The sequence below is a fragment of the Ranitomeya imitator genome, chromosome 7 (genome assembly GCF_032444005.1).
Source record: "Ranitomeya imitator isolate aRanImi1 chromosome 7, aRanImi1.pri, whole genome shotgun sequence".
Taxonomy (NCBI): domain Eukaryota; kingdom Metazoa; phylum Chordata; class Amphibia; order Anura; family Dendrobatidae; genus Ranitomeya; species Ranitomeya imitator.
This window is the reverse complement of record NC_091288.1, coordinates 141,956,044-141,977,532: the sequence shown is the minus strand read 5'-3', so window position 1 is coordinate 141,977,532 and position 21,489 is coordinate 141,956,044. Positions and strand designations below refer to the sequence as shown.

The 21,489-nt window shown below is 41.9% G+C and overlaps 1 protein-coding gene and 1 long non-coding RNA gene across 9 annotated transcripts in view; one reads left to right on the top strand and one right to left on the bottom strand.

Annotated features, from left to right (window-relative positions):
• PMS1 (PMS1 homolog 1, mismatch repair system component) overlaps positions 1-11,586 on the top strand; it is a 439,606-nt gene extending 428,020 nt beyond the window's left edge. For 6 of the 8 annotated variants that reach the window (XM_069733857.1, XM_069733856.1, XM_069733859.1 and 3 more), the window contains one exon: positions 11,304-11,585. In XM_069733857.1, coding sequence (XP_069589958.1) covers positions 11,304-11,471 — 168 coding nt within the window. In that variant the 3' untranslated portion in view covers positions 11,472-11,585. Of the gene's footprint in view, positions 1-11,303 lie in introns of all 8 variants that reach the window. The other 2 variants (XR_011314688.1, XM_069733861.1) reach the window with 1 other exon arrangement.
• Positions 5,909-8,924, bottom strand: LOC138644933 (uncharacterized). The gene is made up of 4 exons (XR_011314689.1): positions 8,886-8,924; positions 8,633-8,695; positions 8,147-8,278; positions 5,909-6,703 (listed from the first exon to the last, which is right to left on the bottom strand). It is a non-coding gene; the product is annotated as an uncharacterized lncRNA (long non-coding RNA).
• Positions 11,587-21,489: the final 9,903 nt, after the last annotated feature.

Sequence of the window (21,489 nt, the reverse complement as noted above, 5' to 3'; positions counted from 1 at the left end):
GCGCAAGCGACGACCGATCTGAATGGCCAAGGACATAGACTCATTCAAACCAGCAGGCATAGGAAATCCCACCATGACATCCTTAAGAGCTTCAGAGAGACCCTTTCTGAACCAAGCCGCCAGTGCAGATTCATTCCACAGAGTGAGTACTGACCACTTCCTAAATTTCTGACAATATACTTCTACATCATCCTGACCCTGGCATAAAGCCAGCAAATTTTTCTCAGCCTGATCCACTGAATTAGGCTCATCGTAAAGCAATCCAAGCGCCTGGAAAAACGCATCAACATTACTCAATGCAGGGTCTCCTGGCGCAAGAGAAAACGCCCAGTCCTGTGGGTCGCCGCGCAAAAAAGAAATAATAATCAAAACCTGTTGAATAGGATTACCAGAAGAATGAGGTTTCAAGGCCAGAAATAGCTTACAATTATTTTTGAAGCTCAGGAACTTAGTTCTGTCACCAAAAAACAAATCAGGAATAGGAATTCTTGGTTCTAGCATAGATTTCTGATCAATTGTATCTTGAATCTTTTGTACATTTATAACGAGATTATCCATTGAGGAGCACAGAGCCTGAATATCCATGTCCACAGCTGTGTCCTGAAGCACTCTAATGTCTAGGGGAAAAAAAAAAAAAAACTGAAGACAGAGCTGAGGAAAAAAAAATGATGTCAGGACTTCTTTTTTCCCTCTATTGAGAATCATTGGTTAGGCTCCTTGTACTGTTATGCTGTGCTATCAGGCAACACAGTGTGCAGTAATCAGCGCACGTACAGTGATATGGCAATAACCCAAAAAACAATAGAACAAGCTCTGAGACGTGGAATCTCTGCAGACTGCAATACCTGAACCTATCCTCACACAACTAAAAGCAGCAGTGGATTGCGCCTAACACTACCTATGCAACTCGGCACTGCCTGAGGAGCTGACTAGCCTGAAGATAGAAATACAAGCCTGACTTGCCTCAGAGAAATACCCCAAAGGAATAGGCAGCCCCCCACATATAATGACTGTTAGCAAGATGAAAAGACAAAACGTAGGAATGAAATAGATTCAGCAAAGTGAGGCCCGATATTCTAGACAGAGCGAGGATAGCAAAGAGAACTATGCAGTCTACAAAAAACCCTAAAGCAGAACCACGCAAAGGGGAGCAAAAAGACCCACCGTGCCGAACTAACGGCACGGCGGTGCACCCTTTGCGTCTCAGAGCTTCCAGCAAAAGAGAATAGCACAGCTGGACAGAAAAAACTGAAACAAAAACAAAGTAACACTTATCTAGCAGAGCAGCAGGCCACAGGAAAGATGCAGTAGCTCAGATCCAACACTGGAACATTGACAAGGAGCAAGGAAGACAGACTCAGGTGGAGTTAAATAGCAAGGCAGCCAACGAGCTCACCAAAACACCTGAGGGAGGAAGCCCCGAGGCTGCAATACCACTTGTGACCACAGGAGTGAATTCAGCCACAGAATTCACAACAGTCCTCATTTCTATTGCTACCCGTGGATATCTAAAAGAAAAGTCTAGGAAAATAGCTCAAGGTGTTTGACTTACATTTTGGAACTTCTTAAAAATCGCCTCCTGGAGAGGTCATACAGGAACCCATGCAAATTGGTTGGAAGAACTTGTCATTGGCTGAAAGATCCCACCACCTTATTGAAGGATCACCCTTGAATGTCCTAAACACAAGGACAAACAGGGAAAATTCAGGTCCAGTGAGAAAAACTGAGGGATTGCCTTGGTCCGCTAAAGAAAAGCTAGTTGTGCCAATGTCGATTATCTTTAATTCCTTTGAGTTTGCGGAGTAATCTTTTATTTATATCTGAGCAGTAGAGAACTATATTGACCTCTAAACAAGTGTGGTTGGAAAAATGAAAACTTACTTTACTGAATCTAAATAATAAAATGTCATGAGGCAGTGGAGACGTCATTGACGCATTTCGACCGTACAGTGAACTTAGTTTTAACATGCATGAGATAAAGAAACCTTCTTTTTAACATCTCAAACCATGACGATGAGAATAGCATCATGTCAGGTAAAAGCAAAAGATGGAGATATATACAAATAAAGCAATATAAGTACCGTATATACTCGAGTATAAGCCGACCCCCCTAATTTTGCCACAAAAAACTGGGAAAACGTAATGACTCGAGTATAAGCCTAGGGTGGAAAATGCAGCAGCTACCGGTAAATGTCAAAAGTAAAAATAGATACCAATAAAAGTAAAATTAATTGAGACATCAGTAGGTTAAGTGTTTTTGAATATTCATATTGAATCAGGAGCCCCATATAATGCTCCATAAAGTTTATGATGGCCCCATAAGATGCTCCATATTAAAATATGCCCCATATAATCCTGCATAAAGGTTAATAAAGGCCCCATAAGATGCTCCATAGATACATTTGCCCCATATAATGCTGCACAAATGCTGATTATGCCCACATAAGATGCTCTATAAAGATATTTGCCCCATATAGTGCTGCACAAACCTTGATTATGGCCCTATAAGATGCTCCATACAGACACTTGCCCCATATACCGTAATGCTCGACAAACGTTAATTATGACCCCATACAGACACTTGCCCCATATAGTGCTGCACAAATGTTATGGCCCCATATAGTGCTGCACAAATGTTATGGCCCCATATAGTGCTGCACAAACGTTATAGCCCCATATAATGCTGCAGAAACGTTATGGCCCCATATAGTGCTGCACAAACGTTATGGCCCATATAGTGCTGCACAAACGTTATGGCCCCATAGATGCTCCATACAGACACTTGCCCCATTTGCTTTTATTGCATTTTAATGGAATGTCGCAGCGACCAAAAAATGTAATTGTGGCATTTTGACTTTTATTCTCGCTACACCGTTTAGCGATCAGGTTAATCCTTTTTTTTTATTGATAGATCGGGCGATTCTGAATGCGGCGATACCAAATATGTGTAGGTTTGATTTTTTTTTTTTATTGTTTTATTTTGAATGGGGCGAAAGGGGGGTGATTTAAACTTATTTTAAAAATTTTTCATAGTTTTAAAACTTTTTTTTAACTTTTGGCATGCTTCAATAGTCACCGTGGGAGGTTAGAAGCTGCCATAACTCAATCGTGTTTGCTACATAGACGCGATGCTCAGATCGCCACTATGTAGTAGAATTACAGCATTGCTATGAGCTCTGACCACAGGGTGGCGCTCATAGCAATCCAGCATCAACAACCATAGAGGTTTCAAGGAGACCTCTGGTTGTCATGCCGATGCACCGATGACCCCCGATCATGTGATGGGAGTCACCGATGCGCACATTTCCGGCCGGATGCGCTTGTTAAATTCCGCTGTCAGAGTTGACAGCAGGATTTAACTAGTTAATAGGCGCGATTCCGCCCGCGCCTATTGCGGGCACATGTCAGCTGTTCTAAACTGCTGACATGTCCCGGCTTTGTTGCGGGCTCACTGCCGGAGCCCACATTAAAGTGGGGGTTCTGTCATCAGATGTCCTTTTCTGTCCGATGGCAGAAAGGGGTTAATCCGTAAAAACAGCATATAGTGCAATATTGTCTGCAGCAGATCCACTAGTCAGCCAGTGACCGTCAGACATCAATAGGTTAGAAGGGGTTTGTGGATAGTCTCTGCTCTGAATACACATATATACAAAAGTAAATATATAGCATGCATTTGATAAATATACTAAACCTACAACATAATGCACAACTCAAAAAATCATGATAAACGTAATTTTTATTAATCATAAAAGTATCACATAACATATATATAAGGGAAAACAAAAACCAGGTGGAAAAAAGTGCGGGGTATCACAAAGACCAATTATAATGTATAATGTGGCACCTAGAGTCAGATAGTAAGTAAGGGTATATCCCCAATAAACATTAAATCATGTGCACACAATAGATCCCATGTTAGCATCCACAAAATATATAAATACCCATCATGTCTGTAGAGAGGTTACCATGTATTAAAATTATATATTATATCACAAAAGTTGTTTATAGTGCCGCAAAGTGTTGCTCAGAATCTATCATTTTACTGAGTAAGCAATGCCAGGGTAATGTTCATTATATATAGTAAAATTAAAAATAAGAGAAATAAAGACAGAGTGTCAAAGTTTCAAACCGTGTGCACAGATCAGTAAAACAGCAAAATGCAATTACTTATATGGCAGTACACAAAGCAGCACACTGAGATTGTTTATATAGCAGCACAGTGCAAACAATGCCGTGCAAACAATGCATATCAAGTAGTATAGCAGCACAATGTGAACACCTAGAGCTCATAAGACAGACTGATAAAAAAGACTATATAATGAAATGGAATACTTAACCATGTAAGTGGTCCTGTGGTAACCCGCACCTGCCCGACGCGCGTTTTGCCTGAGCTTTAACGAGGGAATGAGCTAGTGACTGGTAGAGTCGTATTTAACTGACATGAAGCCAATCGGTGGTTGCGTGCATAATGAATAAGTGGTGAACAGCTGGTGGTAGGCGCGTGTGTCCTACCATGCATGGTATCCCCGGAGCTTAACTCCGCCCACATGACGCGTCTCCTAGGAGCACATCACGTGGGGGAGAGAAACAACAGCGTGCGCTCCACACTGGAGCGCATAGGGCACCGGCATAGTCCGTCAGAATACGGCAAGTAAGTGTGATGCAGTAGAGGTGTGGTGCGTACTCAGCACCGTCATTAAATCAAGTATGTGGCAAAATGAATGTATGAAGTGAAACAAATTATATACAATAATATATAAATTGGCAGAGCCGAGATTAAAAACTTTTTACAATGTGAATAACATCAATAAGGTGCATAGTACTAGTGCTCTAATAATTAGCAACACCGATATATACAGACAGTAAAATACAATTATATATAGCAATATATAGAATATAAATATAGCGAAAGATCTAAAAAAGAAAAACATAAGAAGAAAGGGGGAAACAGAAGAAAACAATAATTAGTACATAAGGAATCGTGATTACACAGAATAAATTAAAAGAACACACACATACACATATATATACACATATATACAAATAAATACACATGTATACATATATATGCATGCAGCAGGTTGGTCCAATATAAAATAGGGAAAGAAACCATGTATAAATATATACAATTTGGACATGTATTCGAACATACATATATATCTCTGCTATATACCCACATAGTCCGCAGTAATATCCACACATATGGGTACATGCAACCATTCATATCCCAATCGTCACATACATGAAAAATTATATTTTAAAATACCCATACATCTCTATATGGTAAAACACCTATATAACTCATACAATACACCACACACAATAATCCCAATTCACATATAAAGTCATCAAAAAAAAGCCATACAGTCACTTGTAAATCCAACACAGTGTATCATACAGTACATCACGTACACATAAGTACCACGTGTCCAGGTAAAATTGGACCAAAACCGAAGAGAATAATAAAAAAGAGGAAACAGACAAAAAAACAAACAAAAACACAACATATGTTATATAAAAGAAAAAGCAATAAACCAAGAATGAGGGAGAAATGTATCAGACAAATGGGACAAAACTCATGGTCTCATTGAGACCCTTTGATGCCATGGTATCTAAGACCGTAGTCCATCACAATTCTTTTTGAGCTAAGATTATTTTCCAATCACCACCACGGCTATCAATGATCACTTTATCTATGCCACTCACCTTAAAACTGGAAGGGTCAGAGTTGTGGTATAGTTTGTAATGCCTGGGAATAGTTTTCAGTTCATCAATATTGGTGGACTCCGCTGCTGCTTTGATGTCCAGGACGTGTTCACGGACTCTTCTACGTAGTTCACGTGATGTCAGTCCTATGTACAGCTTATTACAAGGACATTTGGCACTGTATATGACACCAAGGGTTTTGCACGAAATACTATGGGTAATTTTGTAATTTTTGGAATTGGAGGAGTTAGAGAAAGTTTTTTTAGTCTCAATATTTGGGCATGCAACACATGAACCACACGATTTGCATCCCCAGGGGGAGGCTCTTTCGATTCGAAAATATTTTTTACTCTTGGTTCAAAATTACTCCTAACGAGAATGTCCTTAATATTTTGAGATCTCCGGTAAGTGATTGTGGGATGTGACGCAATATGTCCAGATAGAGAAGCATCCAATTTCAGTAGATTCCAATATTTGTTCATAGCTGCCCACATTTCGCCACTCCTGGCATTGAATGTGGAGATGAATCTCACAATGTCATTCTCTTTGGGTGTTTTGCGCTGGTAAAGCAAGTCTGATCTTCTAGTAAATTTAGCTCGTCTATAACCTCTTTGTATCACCTTGTCTGTATAACCTCTGTTTAGAAATCGTTTCCTGAGATCACTGGCCTGTGTTTCATATTTAATATCATCAGAACAAATCCTCCGCATTCTAAGGAATAATAATAATAATAATAATCTTTATTTTTATATAGCGCTAACAAGGAATTGTCCTATTGGAATGCTATTAATCAAGTTTTTAGGGTGTGACGATTCCGCATGGAGTAGGGTATTCACAGAGGTCGGTTTCCGATGTACATCGGTAATAATCCAACCATGGTCATCCACATTGAATAAAACATCCAGAAACTCCATATTTTGTCTTCCTGCTTTATAAGTCAGTTTGATGTTAAATTGTTTAATGAGCCAATGAAAGTCTGAAGATCTTTTTCAGTGCCCTGCCACAGAAAAAATATGTCGTCTATGAATCTACTCCAAGACAAAACCTTATCATTAAGGGGTGTAGAATCAGATAGGAAGAGGTCCCTCTCCCACAGCCCCAGGAACAGGTTGGCATATGAGGGCGAACAGGACGCCCCCATAGCTGTTCCTTGGAGCTGCAGGAAGAAGGACCCCTTGAATAAGAAAAAATTATGGGTAAGTACAAATTGGAGTAGTTCAAGGACAAATGTGACCATCTCCGCCTCCATGTTAGATGTTTCTAAAAAAAATTTCACTGCTCTGCTGCCATCCTCATGCCTAATGGAGGTGTACAGTGATTCAACGTCGCACACCACAAGAAGTGTGTCCGAGTGAATTTGTACACCATCCATTCTGCGGAGGATGTCAGAAGTATCCTTCAGATAAGGCTGGTTTCACATTTGCGTTTTTTTTAGTGCGTTTTTGCGGTAAAAAACGCAAAAAAAGCATGGTGAAAAAACGCATGTAAACGCGTGCAAACGCTGCGTTTTTTTGACGCATGCGTTTTTGCATGTGGTGAAAAAAACGCGGCGTTTTGACACGTTTACATGCGTTTTTTCATGCGTTTGCGTTTTTTAAACGCATGCTGAGAAATGTGTGACAGCTGCCAATCATCAAAATAAAGTAAAAAACCCACTATAAACAGAAATAGTTAGGGTTAGGGGTAGGGATCATAACCCTAACCCTAAAGGGATCCTAACCCTACCGCTAACCCTAACCCTAAGGGATCCTAACCCTACCCCTAACCCTACCCTAATCCTAAGGGATCCTAACCCTACCCCTAACCCTAAGGGATCCTAACCCTACCTCTAACCCTAACCCTAAGGGATCCTAACCCTAACCCTAGAGGGTTTAGGGTTAGGGGTAGGGTTATGGTTAGGATCCCTTAGGGGTAGGGTTAGGATCCCTTAAGGGTAGGGTTAGGGTTAGGATCCCTTAGGGTTAGGGGTAAGGGTAGGGTTAGGGTCCCTTTATCACCTTTATGTTGGGGGGTGGCATATCAGTGTGTTTTCTGGTTTTTTAATAGAAAAACGCATGCGTTTTTAACGCAAAGAAACGCATGCACAAAAAAACGCATGCGCCCCCATTGACTCCAATGTATTTTTTGACCCAAAAAAAACGCATGCTTTTTTTTGGTCCAAAAAACGCCTCTCAAAAATACTACAAGTTGCATTTCTGAAAATGAATGCATGCAGTAAAAAAACGCATGCGTTCAAAAACGCATGCAAACGCGTACACCAAAAAACGCATGCGTTTTCAATGTTAAATATAGGAGAAAAAAACGCATGCGTTTTTTTTGCAAAAAAACGCTGCAGACAAAAACGCAAGTGTGAAACCACCCTAAGACGGCAGTTCTTCCACGAATGGTCTCAAAATGTGGTCAAGGAATCTACATACTGGTTCACACATGTTGTTAATACCTGAAATGATCGGTCTTCCAGGCGGACATTCCAAATGTTTGTGAACTTTTGGTAGAAAATATAGAGACGCAATCCTTGGGTTCTTCTTAAATAGACATTCCATTTCATTTTTGGTGATTATTCCTGACATTTCTGCAGAGGATAATATAGAAAATTGTTGGTCTTGATATTTAGATAATGGATTAAATGTTAGTTTTTTATATGTTATCACATCATATAAATGTCGTCTTGCTTCTCGTTCATACTGTACAGTTGGCCATACTACAGTATTGCCACCTTTATCGGATGGCTTGATAATGACATCCTCCATTTTTTTTAGCTGTATCAGAGCCACCCGTTCATTGCGTGTTAAATTGTTATATGGTAATGTGGGTGATATATGTTTAAATTCCTCACTAACCATTTTGACAAACAGTTCAATATTCTAATACATCGATATAGGTGGAAATTTTTTAGAGGTTGGAATAATTGATTTTGGTAACTTACCAGATTTAGGTGGTATCTGTTCATCCAAGAGACTTTGTAATATGTTCAACGTCTCCCGTTCTTCTGTAGTTAGAGACATACCATCATCAAAATTTTTGTTATAAATTTTTTTAAAAACCAATTTACGCGCAAAAAAGTGTAAGTCCTTTAGTGCGGTAAAGTAGTCAAATTTATTAGTGGGTGAAAAAGTCATCCCTCTCTCCAATACATCAATTTATGCATTAGTAAGGATTCTATCAGAAAGATTAATTACCTTGGACGTTGATGCCATATTACTGCTCTCCTCCGGGTGTTTGTCTCTATATGTGTTCTTCCTGAAGTTATATTTTCTAAAGCCGTTTTGTTCTGGTATCTGTCATATGTAGTAGATGAATCATTTGATTCATTCTCCGTGGAAGTGACTGACGACATAGAAGATTTCCGTACCTCCTTAGGTGTGGTATATTTCCATTTATAGATCCGATTATTCAGGTAATCGTGTTGATCCCGTTGGTACTTACTGACTTTTGTATTTTTGATCTGTTATTCCCAGGTGACAAAACACTCCTCCATTTCCTCATTGAATTTATCTATTTCAACCTGAGTAGTAATAGATTTCAGTAATTCTTGGAGTTTGTCAATATCCACATCTATTTCTTTCAATGTACTGCCAACAGGATTTAAAACATATATCCCAGTGTAATAAAATGATTGATTTATTTTTACGTGTTTCGAAGTACAAATCTACTTCTTCAGGAAAACCACATTTATAACAAGACAGCAGAGGAATCACTTACTGTATATACCGTAGGTTTAAATTTCAAAAGTGAGCTCCAAAAAGACTGAAAAACACATTGACAACAGGTCATAGTTCAAACAGGTCCCACATGATGTGACACATGACAAGATGTATTTTCAAAATAAAGGACAGACAGTGAAAAAATGAATAGGAAAAAGGCATACGTATGTATAACAAAATATGAACAAAAAAAGTTGCACTCTGTAGTGCTAAAGCATGTCAATATAAAATATGAGATATGAATAGCAATACTGCTTCTGGATACTAGGAAAACACTGAGACACTTAGCACATACTTTGGCCAATTCATTCATGCCCAGCAGCCAACGACAAGGCGGTCTCAGAACTGCTGGGTCCTACGTGTCTAGTGTGAATTCTTCTCTAATACTGAAGCATGAATTGGCCAAATTATGTGCTAAGTGTCTCAGTTTTTTCCTGGTATCCAGAAGCAGTATTGCTGTTCAGATTTCATATTGACATGCTTTATCACTACAGAGTGCAACTTTTTTTGCTTATTGTATATGGAGATGGCTGCTCCTAGAGTGCACCTGTTCACACTAGTTTGGAAGTGCCACTCAGTCTTTTGTCATTTGTATAACAAAATATGTCAGCTAAAGATTCTATATGAGATAGCTATAGCAATGAATTTATACATAACCAACCAAATATATAAATTATGTCAGCTAAAGATTCTATATGAGATAGCTATAGCAATGAATTTATACATAACCAACCAAATATATAAATTATACATAACCAACCAAATATTGCTCCAGAGTGCCACCTTCCCTCTGGATCAATCTCCAAGGAATAGAGAAAATGTACCTTTGACAGCTATACACACAATTCTAATATTGTAGTATATTTCATATTGCTCTGCATGTCCCAATCAGAAATCTGCGATGCCCATCAAATATGGACATCACTTATAATCAGTGAAAAGATATTGACACTTAATGTAGTCCTTATTTCATATTGTACTGCCTATCCCAATCAGAAAATTGCATATAGATGCCAAACAATATAGATGTCACAAATAAAACCAGTGAAAGAAATCGACACTTATCTTTGTCGTAGTCCCCAGCTGGCACTAAAAAAGTAGCAGCATTTTTAATCCGTATAATAGATTTTACACATGTAAACACCTTGTCATGGGGTTAACGCTACAGTGTGGAGCCAGAAGACCGCAGCGTATGATTGCTCCTACTTCGGCGCTGAGAAGAAGCACGTCTCCTTCATTTTAATGGTGTTTATTCCTTCTGGCAGAACAGGGGTTAATCGGCCATGTTGGAAATCTCCATGCTCACAGCTGAGCTCTGTTAGGCACTCCTTTCCCCTTTACAATCTCGGCTCTGTTGCAAATTCTTGTCAGAGCTAGCATTTCCTGTATGGCTAACGGAGGGAGAGGTGTTCCTATAAGAAGGAGAGTTGAAGGAGTTATCTGTGACTGTTGCTTGGTTTGTATGTGTGGTAATTCCCTATTCTTCTCTATTTTGGTTTATTCCCCACTCCTCGTTGCATTCCTCTGCTATATGTGAGTGAATATTTTGTATGCCTGCTTTTCTGTTAACCCTTGTTTATGTTGCCTTGTTTGTCAGGTTGGTGTACTATGGTGCACAGTAGCGCCCCTCTTCCCTGGGTGGGGGAAGAGAACAGACGGAGGACTGACTCAGGAGATAAGGCAAGGGTGGATGCCCTGTCATCTTCACCTTTAGAAGTATCCTGGGGAACAGGGCGAGCTAGTGTGCCCCCTAGTGTTAGGGATAGGGAAGAATCCCTTGGTCCCAGGTCACCCGACAACTGTGTCGTGACACACCTGTTAATATTTTTGAAAATGTAAAAACTTTAAAATATTACATAATGTTTTGAATTTTTATTTTTTTTTACTTTTCAGGGGGAAGCTGTAAGATTAGCTCGACAACTGACTTCAAACCTGTCTACAGTTGATATCCAGGACACTATGCATCGTATGAAACAACAGCTCAACAGTAACCAAACAGGATGTATCCATGGTCGGCCTTTTTTCCATCACCTCTTAGACATTCCTGAATCAGATATCTAACTTTTTTTTTAGTAATGCTTCCTTTTTTCCACGAATATTTATCTCTGTTTCTAAACGCTATTTAATAAAAACAGACCAGATGAGTCCAATTAAAAAGAGTCATGGCATTTGCATTACAATATAGTACCACTTACTGTAAAATCATGTATCTCCTCCTAATGGACTGAATGCTGTTGGATCAGCTTTCAAGGATCAGAGTCTCTACAGAAGGGTATCAATGTGCCTAAGAAGATTACTTCTGCAAGGAAGGTAAGAAAAGGCTATATTGTCAGCTGATAGAGGTGGAGGTAACCAGCCCTGCGGATTAAGAACCGTACTAAGGGAGATACATGGAGACAAAAAAATAAACATATTTCTGTATATTAAGCTAATTGTGCAAATTGTCTCTTCAGAGAGGAAGAGAACTAGAACTCTAGTACCACCTATTGGAAAGTAGCAATCCTGCAAGTCAATGTTGACCCTTTAACGAGCCTTGTCACATGACTTAGGATAATAGCCAAACCAGAATCTCAATTTGCAGACACTGTGTTTTGGGGTACTGCCCCTCGTCAATGCAAAGTGGAGATCTGGTTTGGCTGTGTGAGAGGCGTTCTACCGATATCCAAGAAGTATTGTTTCTCCTTGCGGAGATTGACATGGTAAGCATGCCGTGATGAGACTTAAAGCCGCAATGCTCCTCTGGGAAATATGCTAATTATGCAAATTGTCTGGCACTAGAGTTCCTCTCAGAAGAGACAATTTGCATAATTAGTATATTTCTCAGAGGAGCATTGAGGCTTTAAGTCTCCTCATCTCCGCATTCTTAGCATGTCAATCTCCGCAAGGAGAAACAATACTTCTTGGATTTCTGTATATTAGAAACATTGCAACATTAACCCCTTTCTGACCTCGGACGGGATAGTACGTCTGAGGTCAGAACCCCTACTTTGATGCGGGCTCCAGCGGTGAGCCCACATCAAAGCCGGGACATGACAGCTGAAGAAGACATGGCTGCTCTGGTACGACTTGGCTGGCTGGGCTCTGTAGCAGGAGAGCTGGCTGGGCTGTGTGGCAGGAGAGCTGGCTGGGCTGTGTGCCAGGAGAGCTGGCTGGGCTCTGTAGCAGGAGAGCTGGCTGGGCTCTGTGGCAGGTTATAGCTGGCTGTCTGGCCTCTGTGGCAGGCCCGTGGCTGGCTGGGCTCTGTAGCAGGAGAGCTGGCTGGGCTTTGTGACAGGTTATATCTGGCTGGCTGGCCTCTGTGGCAGGCCCGTGGCTGGCTGGGCTCTGTAGCAGGAGAGCTGGCTGGGCTCTGTGACAGGTTATAGCTGGCTGGCTGGCCTCTGTGGCAGGCCCGTGGCTGGCTGGGCTCTGTAGCAGGAGAGCTGGCTGGGCTCTGTGGCAGGTTATAGCTCCCTGGCCTCTGTGGCAGGCCCGTGGCTGGCTGGGCTCTGTAGCAGGAGAGCTGCCTGGGCTCTGTAGCAGGAGAGCTGGCTGAGCTCTGGCAGGTTTTAGCTGGCTGGCCTCTGTGGCAGGTTATAGCTGGCTGGTTGGGCTCTGTAGCAGGAGAGCTAGCTGGGCTCTGTGGCAGGTTATAGCTGGCTGGCTGGCCTCTGTGGCAGGTCTGTGGCTGGCTGGGCTCTGTAGCAGGAGAGCTGGCTGGGCTCTGTGGCAGGTTATAGCTGGCTGGCCTCTGTGGCAGGCCCGTGACTGGCTGGGCTCTGTAGCAGGAGAGCTGCCTGGGCTCTGTAGCAGGAGAGCTGGCTGAGCTCTGTGGCAGGTTTTAGCTGGCTGGCCTCTATGGCAGGTTATAGCTGGCTGGCTGGGCTCTGTAGCAGGAGAGCTGGCAGGAGAGCTGGCTGGGCTCTGTGGCAGGTTATAGCTGGCTGGCCTCTGTGGCAGGCCCGTGGCTGGATGGGCTCTGTAGCAAGAGAGCTGGCTGGGCTCTCTGGCAGGAGAGCTGGCTAGGCTCTGTGGCAGGTTATAGCTGGCTGGCCTCTGTGGCAGGCCCGTGGCTGGCTGGGCTCTGTAGCAGGAGAGCTGGCTGGGCTCTGTGGCAGGTTTAGTGACGATATGTACAGTTGGTGGAGAAAGGTTGAACTTGATGGACCTAGGTCTTTATTCAACCTACGTAACTATGTAACTATATATATAACCAGTTAACTATAACTATAACTGTAACTATATAACTCACCAGTTTAACCTTATAAATAAGAATATATTTTTGGCTTATTTATTTTATTTTGGGGGGGAAAATAACAGTTATATTTTAAGATTTTTATACACTAAGCAGGTTTTGACAATGAATTGAGTTTATTAATCCTATAAGGAACTATTTACCTCAGTTTTCAGTGAAGTTATCTGTCCAAGTTTCCACATTGACTCCTCCACCAGAAAGTCTGTCAATATTTAATATGGTTTTGTATTTTATGCCTTTTATTTTTTGCACTGTTTTTGCTTTGTGTGAATTATTTTTTTGTCTTTTGGTATCTTTGTAAGCACTGTACCTTTTTTTGTATACTGTATTTCATCGAAAATGTAATTAGTTTATTACTTACTGGTCTAAGCCTGCTGATAGTCTTGAAGAGAAAAAGTGTAGCCTGGTTGTATTGTCTGTTGTACTCCAGAATGCCAGCAGTGAACTTTTCAGGTGCTTGGGAATGCTAAATGTGCATGTGAACTGGTGTGTTACCCAGGACAGGAGTTATTTATTTATATAGCACCATTAATTTCATAGTACTGTACATGAGAAGGGGTTACATACAAAGTTATAGATATCATTTACAGTAAACAAATTTACGATGACAGACTGGTACAGAGGAGAGAGAACCCTGTCCTTGCAGACTTACATTCTACAGGACAATGGGGAAGAGACAGAAGGTCGGGGGTGCAGCAGCTCTGGTGGTGGTGAGGTGGCAGCTTGGGTGGTGGTTAAGTGGCAGAATGGTTATTGCAGGCTGTAAGCTTTCCTGAAAGATGGGTTTTCAGGTTCTGTCTGAAGGATCCGAGGGTGGTGGATCTGAGGACGTGTTGAGGCGTGGAATTCCAGAGGATGGGGGATATTCAGGAGAAAGCTTGGAGGCGGTTGTATGAGGAACGAATAAGAGGAGAGGAGAGTAGGAGGTCTTGGGAGGATCGAAGATTACGTGAGGGAAGATATTGGGAGATTAGTTCAGAGATATAAGGAGGGGACAGATTGTGGGTGGCTTTGTAGGTCAGTGTTAGTAGTTTGAACTGGATTCATTGGGGGAATTGGGAGCCAGTAAAGGGCTTTGCAGAGGGGAGAAACAGGGGAGTAGCGAGGAGAGAGGTGGATTAAGACAAAAAAAGGAAGTGCACTCTGCTCACTGGGCGGTGCAGGCTGTACTTGAGAAAACCTAAAATAATCAAATAAAGAAAAGCAGTCGCACTCTAACAAATTATGCTTTGCAGAAGTAGTAGTGCATTTATTCACATGGTCCCTTTAACGGTTTTGTATAGTACAGACACTAGCCCAGAAGCAGGGTACCCTACCACTGTACTATACGGAACCCTTAAAGGGATCATACCTACTTTTTACCTACACAACACTTCAGTGAAGTTTGAGAAAGACCCTAAGCTGGGTTGAAATGATACTTCGCTAATATTATCCTGCTGTATGATAAATTTTTCAACACATGTGAATAAATGCACTACTACTTCTGCAAAGCATAATTTGTTAGAGGTGGATTAGTCGGGCAGCAGAGTTGAGGACAGACTGGAGTGGTGCAAGAGAGTTAGTGGGGAGGCCACAGAGGAGAGTGTTGCAGTAATCAAGGCGGGAGATGATGAGGGCATGCACAAAAGTTTTAGTAGATTGAGGGCTAAGGAAGGGATGGATTCTGGAAATATTTTTGAGTTGGAGGTAACAGGAGGTGGCAAGAGGTTGGACGTGCAGTTTGAGGGACAGGGCAGAGTCAAGAGTTACTCCGAGGCAGCAGATTTTAGGTGCGGGAGAGAGAGTGATGCAGTTTACCATAATAGGTCGGGTAGGGGAGATACGCGAGATGGAGGAAAGATGATGAGTTTGGTTTTGTCTACATTGAGTTTTAGGAAGCGAGAGGTGAAGAAGGAGAATATGGCTGATAGACACTCCAGGATTCTGGACAGCAAATAGGTGACATCTGTGACCGAGAGGTAGATCTGAGTGTCGTCTGCATACAGGTGGTACTAGAAGCCATGGGACTTTATGAGTTGTCCTAGGCCAAGGGTATAGATGGAAAAGAGTAGGGGCCCCAGGACAGAGCCTTGAGGGACTCCAACAGAGAGAGGGTGGGATGAGGAGGTCACGTGGGAGTGGGAAACGCTAAATGTGTGGTCGGAAAGGTATGAGGCAATCCAGGACAGAGCAAGGTCTTTGATACCAAGGGAAGAGAGAAACTGTAGCAGTAGGCAGTGGTCGACTGTGTCGAAGGCAGAGGACAGGTCGAGAAGGAGGAGGATGAAGAACTGTCTGTTAGCTTTGGCTGTGAGTAAGTCATTAGTAATTTTGGTCAGGGCAGTTTCGGTAGAGTGGTGTTGGCGGAAGCCAGATTGGAGGTTGTCAAGGAGAGAGTTAGATGAGAGGTGGGAGGAAGGTTGAGCATGGACATGCTGCTCAAGGAGTTTGGAAGCAAACGGGAGCAGTGATATGGGGCGATAGCTTGGCATAGCAGTTGGGTCAAGGTTAGTGTTTTTGAGGATGGGTGTGATGGTGGCATGTTTGAAGGCAGAGGGGAAGGTACCAGAAGATAGCAATAGGTTGAAGAGATGCGTTAGGGCTGGAATGAGCGTGTTAGTGGGATTGAGGAGCAGGTGGGAAAGGATGGGGTCAAGTGCACAGGTGGTGAGGTGTTATTTGGAAATGAGGTGAGTAAGCTCTCCTTCAGTGATGTTAGAGAGGGAGGTTATTAGGGAAAGGCAGAGGTCTGGTATATGGAGTGTTTGAGGTGTTGGAGCAGTAAAGGTTTGCCTTGTTTGGTCGATCTTACTTTTGAAGTAGGTGGCAAAGTCCTTGGCAGAGATTAGGGGAGTTGGAGGAGGCAGTGGTCGGCGGAGGAGAGAGTTGAATCTGCTGAACAGTTGTTTTGGGTTGTAGGATAATGAAGATACAAGGTTTGTGAAATATGTCTGTTTAGCAGATGTGAGGGATAATTTGAAGGCAAGTGTAGCTTGTTTGAAAGCGGATAAGTGGTCCGGCGAAGCCGAGTTTTGCTGGGATAACAAAATGGCAAGTGTTGAAAGTGTAAGTGTGGATGTGTGAATTGTCTGTGAAGTCAGCGTATTGCGATAGGTGAATAGTGAGAAAGTGTGACCAGTGGAGTCTCTTTACAGTCACATCTAAGTCACGAGTGCTGCAAGTAGGCAGTGTTCATGACAGATACATAAAATTTTGCCTTTCATGTAATACTTGAAAACAAAGGCTAGCCCCTTTCTCCAAGTCTTAATTAGGTAGCAAGCATGCCCTACTGTGATAAGTACTTTCCATCATGCCATCCACTCAAATCCTAGAAAATCCAGAACAAACGAGAAGGCACAAAAGGTGTATTCTTAAAAGGAGTCTGTCAGCAGGAAATTAAGTGTCCAAGCCAAGCACAGCTCCTTGCAAAGGACATACCCCTAATAAAAATTGTACCTTTAATATTTAGTCCAATATGGCATTTACCTGAAATCCTCCTTTCTTTAAATATATTCATTATCTGCTTGGTGTACTATTTGCATGGCTGAGTAGTACCTTCCCACCTACTTGTCATACATGTAGAATTTACGAGAGACAGTGTTGTCAATCAAGAAATATAAGGGTGGAGATAGATGGAAGACAAGTAGGTGAGAAGGTGCACCAAACTGTTTGTCCATGCCAAAAATTCTGGCAAACGCAGCTACAGTATGCTAAAGGTATAATTTTGATTAGGGGTATGATTTTCTCTATGAGGTGCTATGTTCAGTTTAGATGCTCATTTTGCATTGACAAACTCCCTTTGAATTGTGAGGTTCCCTAAAACTTCACTTTTAATCAGAGATAAAACTATAAAACTGTGCAATAAGTACATTTCTGCTCATATAAAGTAATGAGCACTTCGCCCATTAGCCTATGGAAGCTTTAATCACAGCAGGATCCTTCCTACGCAATTAAATGCAGGATATCAGCCCAGGAGAGGATTCCCATTAGGTTTAATTTCCCGGTGAAGAGGATCGCCTTGTTGTTTGCTGCTGGGCAGACATGAATTGCCCAATTTATGTGCTAAGTATCTTCATTTTAGTCTATTATCTAGGGCAGTAATGCAATTCCAATTTCATATATTTCGTGTTTGCATTGCAGAGTGCAGCTTCATTTGTTAGTTATACAGTGACAAGCAAACAGGTAAATAACAATGTTTAGAACATTTGACTTTCAGGCTCCATATCTCACCATCCACCACTGCTTTGCTAGAACCATCATTTTATAGACTATCGTCTTTGCTATCTCTTACATAAATTTAACATGCATCTATTTAGCATATGTTTCACAAGTCATTTTGGGTTCGGGGCAGCTCGGGCTCTGCTATAATTTAAATGTAGCTTTTTCCTTTCAGACCAGCTAGGGTTAAATGTCAGTTTCCTTGGTGGCAGCTGCATTGATTGCTAGTCAGCTGATGTGAGTGGTGACCACTTCCACCATCCTTTAAAAAGCCACATGACGCATCAGCTGACTGTCGGTGATAGAGCAATCTATGTTGACCAAGCCTTGAGTAAGGAGCTCTCTGGTTGCAGTGATGAATCTGCTGGTTTCGTGGAGTTTGTGGTCCTGGTGCCTTTGCTCTGCTGTACAGCAGAGACAGTTGTTAAGCTAAGTTCCCCTTTTACTGTCTGTCTTGTTGTTGTCCCTCTCCCTGTGTTGTTCACCATCTGCAGTGGTGAGGCTAGCATCCTTGCAGGCCAGGGAATAGCGAGGAGACTAACAGGGTTTAGGCACGAGACGGCGGGGGGAGGAAGGACCCCCTTAGGGTGTTAGGGGAGTTTAGGGACAGGCACAGGTTGAAGATCAGGAGGTGGCCCATCCCTTGTTCCCTACGGCGAAGGCCTTCCTCTCCCCATTCCATCCTGTTGTTTGGTGCACATTGTGTTGTCCGCTGGACTTAACCATATCAGTTTGTGACAATATGATTAGTTATGCAGATTATTCTCATATCACTCCATTGTTACTGTTTTGCTCCTGGTGGTGGAAAAATCTTTTTCTTCCTTAATACTGCAAAAAAAACATTTTCATAGCTCAGTGTGTTAATAGATTGATTCCCAAGCGAAAGGTCACTGGTTCGAATTGAGAAGAAGCCATGAAGAAAATTTGCCAAGAAAAGAGAAACCGCATCGTGCAGCTCATCAATAGTGGTCTCTCGGCCAAGAAAATTGCCAAACAGCATCAAGTAATTGCCAATACAGTTGACAGAATCCGAAATAAAGTCCATTCATCCATTCAAAAGCCAAGAGGTGGACTTCCAAGCAAAACATATCACAAGGTTTATCAGTTCTGGCAAACATGGCAGTGGAGGTGACTCATATGATTTGTAATATTGCGATCACAGACGTCCATGCAAGCACCATACAGCACATCTTACACAAGTCTGGAAAGGTGGCTCGAAAAAAGTTGAAGAAGCCTCTATTTCAATATCGTCATAAGCAGCATTGGCTCGAGTTTGCAAAAAAGTCTGAAAAGTGGAGAGTAGAAGTTTAGAAATGGGTGGTTTAGAGCAATGAGACAAAAGTCAATAGATTAGGCTCTGATGGGTGCAATATTATAACACTCCTACTACATTACATGGACATACATAGACATTTAACCCCTTAAGCCCCAAAGGTGGTTTGCACGTTAATGACCGGGCCAAATTTTACAATTCTGACCACTGTCCCTTTATGAGGTTATAACTCTGGAACGCTTCAACGGATCCCAGTGAATCTGACAGTTTTTTCGTGACATATTGGGCTTCATGATTGTGGTAAAATGTCTTTGATATTACCTGCGTTTATTTGTGAAAAAAAACAGAAATTTGGCGAAAACTTTGAAAATTTTGCAATTTTCCAAATTTGAATTTTTATGCCCTTAAATAACAGAGATATGTCACACAAAATACTTAATAAGTAACATTTCCCACATGTCTACTTTACAACAGCACAATTTTGGAACCAAAATTTTTTTTGTTAGGGCATTATAAGGGTTAAAAGTTGACCAGCAATTTCTCATTTTTAGAACACCATTTTTTTTAGGGACCACATCACATTTGAAGTAATTTTGAGGGGTCTATATGATAGAATATAACCAAGTGTGACACCATTCTAAAAACTGCACCCTTCAAGGTGCTCAAAACCACATACAAGAAGTTTATTAACCCTTCAGGTGTTTCACAGGAATTTTTGAAATGTTTAAATAAAAATGAACATTTAACTTTTTTTCACAAAAAAATTATTTCAGCTCCAATTTGTTTTATTTTACCAAGGGTAACAGGAGAAAATGGACCCAAAAAGTTGTTGTACAATTGGTCCTGAGTTCGCCGATGCCCCATATGTGGGGGTAAACCACTGTTTGGGCGCATGGCAGAGCTCGGAAGGGAAGGAGCGCCGTTTGATTTTTCAATGAAAAATTGACTGGAATTGAGATGGGACGCCATGTTGCGTTTGGAGAGACACTGATGTGCCTAAACATTGAAATCCCCCACAAGTGACACCATTTTGGAAAGTAGACCCCCTAAGGAACTTATCTAGATGTGTGGTGAGCATTTTGACCCACCAAGTGCTTCACAGAAAGTTTATAATGCAGAGCCGTAAAAATAAAAAATCATATTTTTTCACAGAAATTATCTTTTCACCCACAATTTTTTATTTTCCCAAGGGTAAGAGAAGAAATTGGACCCCAAAAGTTGTTGTGCAATTTGTCCTGAGTACGCTGATACCCCATATGTGGGAGTAAACCACTGTTTGGGCGCATGGCAGAGCTCGGAAGGGAAGGAGCGCCATTTGGAATGCAGACTTAGATGGATTGGTCTGCAGGTGTCACATTGAATTTTCAGACCCCTGATGTTTATAAACAGTAGAAACTCCCCACAAGTGACCCCATATTGGAAACTAGACCCCCCAAGGAACTTATCTAGATGTGTTGTGAGAACTTTGAACCCCCAAGTGTTTCACTACAGTTTATAACGCAGAGCCGTGAAAATAAAAAATCATTTTTTTCCCACAAGTGTTTTTTTAGCCCCCCAAATTTTTATTTTCCCAAGGGTACCAAGAGAAATTGGACCCCAAAACTTGTCCAATTTGTCCTGAGTACGTTGATACCCCATATGTTGGGGTAAACCAGTTTGGGCGCACGGGGAGCTCGGAAGGGAAGGGGCGTTTGGAGAGCCCTGATGTGCCTAAACAGTGGAAACCCCCAATTGTAACTGAAACCCTAACCCAAACACATCCCTAATCCCAACCACACCCCTAACCCCAACCACACCCCTAACCCCAACACACCCCTTACCCTAATCCCAACCAAAACCACACCCCTAACTCCAACACACCTGTAACCCTAATCCCAACCATAACCCTAACCACACCCTTAACCATGACACACCCCTAACCCTATCCCAACCATAAATGTAATCCAAACCCTAACTTTAGCCCCAACCCTATTTGTAGCCCTAACCCTAACTTTAGCCCGAACCCTACCTTTAGCCCTAACCCTAACTTTAGCCCCAACCCTAAGCCTAACTTTAGCCCAACCCTAACTGTAGCCCTAACCCTAACTTTAGCCCCAACCCTAACTGTAGCCCTAGCCCCAACCCTAACCCCAGCCCCAACCCTAATCCCAACCCTAACCCCAGCCCTGACCCTAGCACGAGCCCTAACCCTAGTCTCCACATTTTGAAAGCTATAATTTTTCCTTATTTTGATCCACAGAGTCATGTGAGGTCTTGTTTTTTTTGGGATGAGTTGATGTTTTTATTGGTAACATTTTCGGGCATGTGACATTTTTTGATCACTTTTTTTCTGATTTTTGTGATGCAGAATGACTAAAAGCCAGCTATTCATGAAT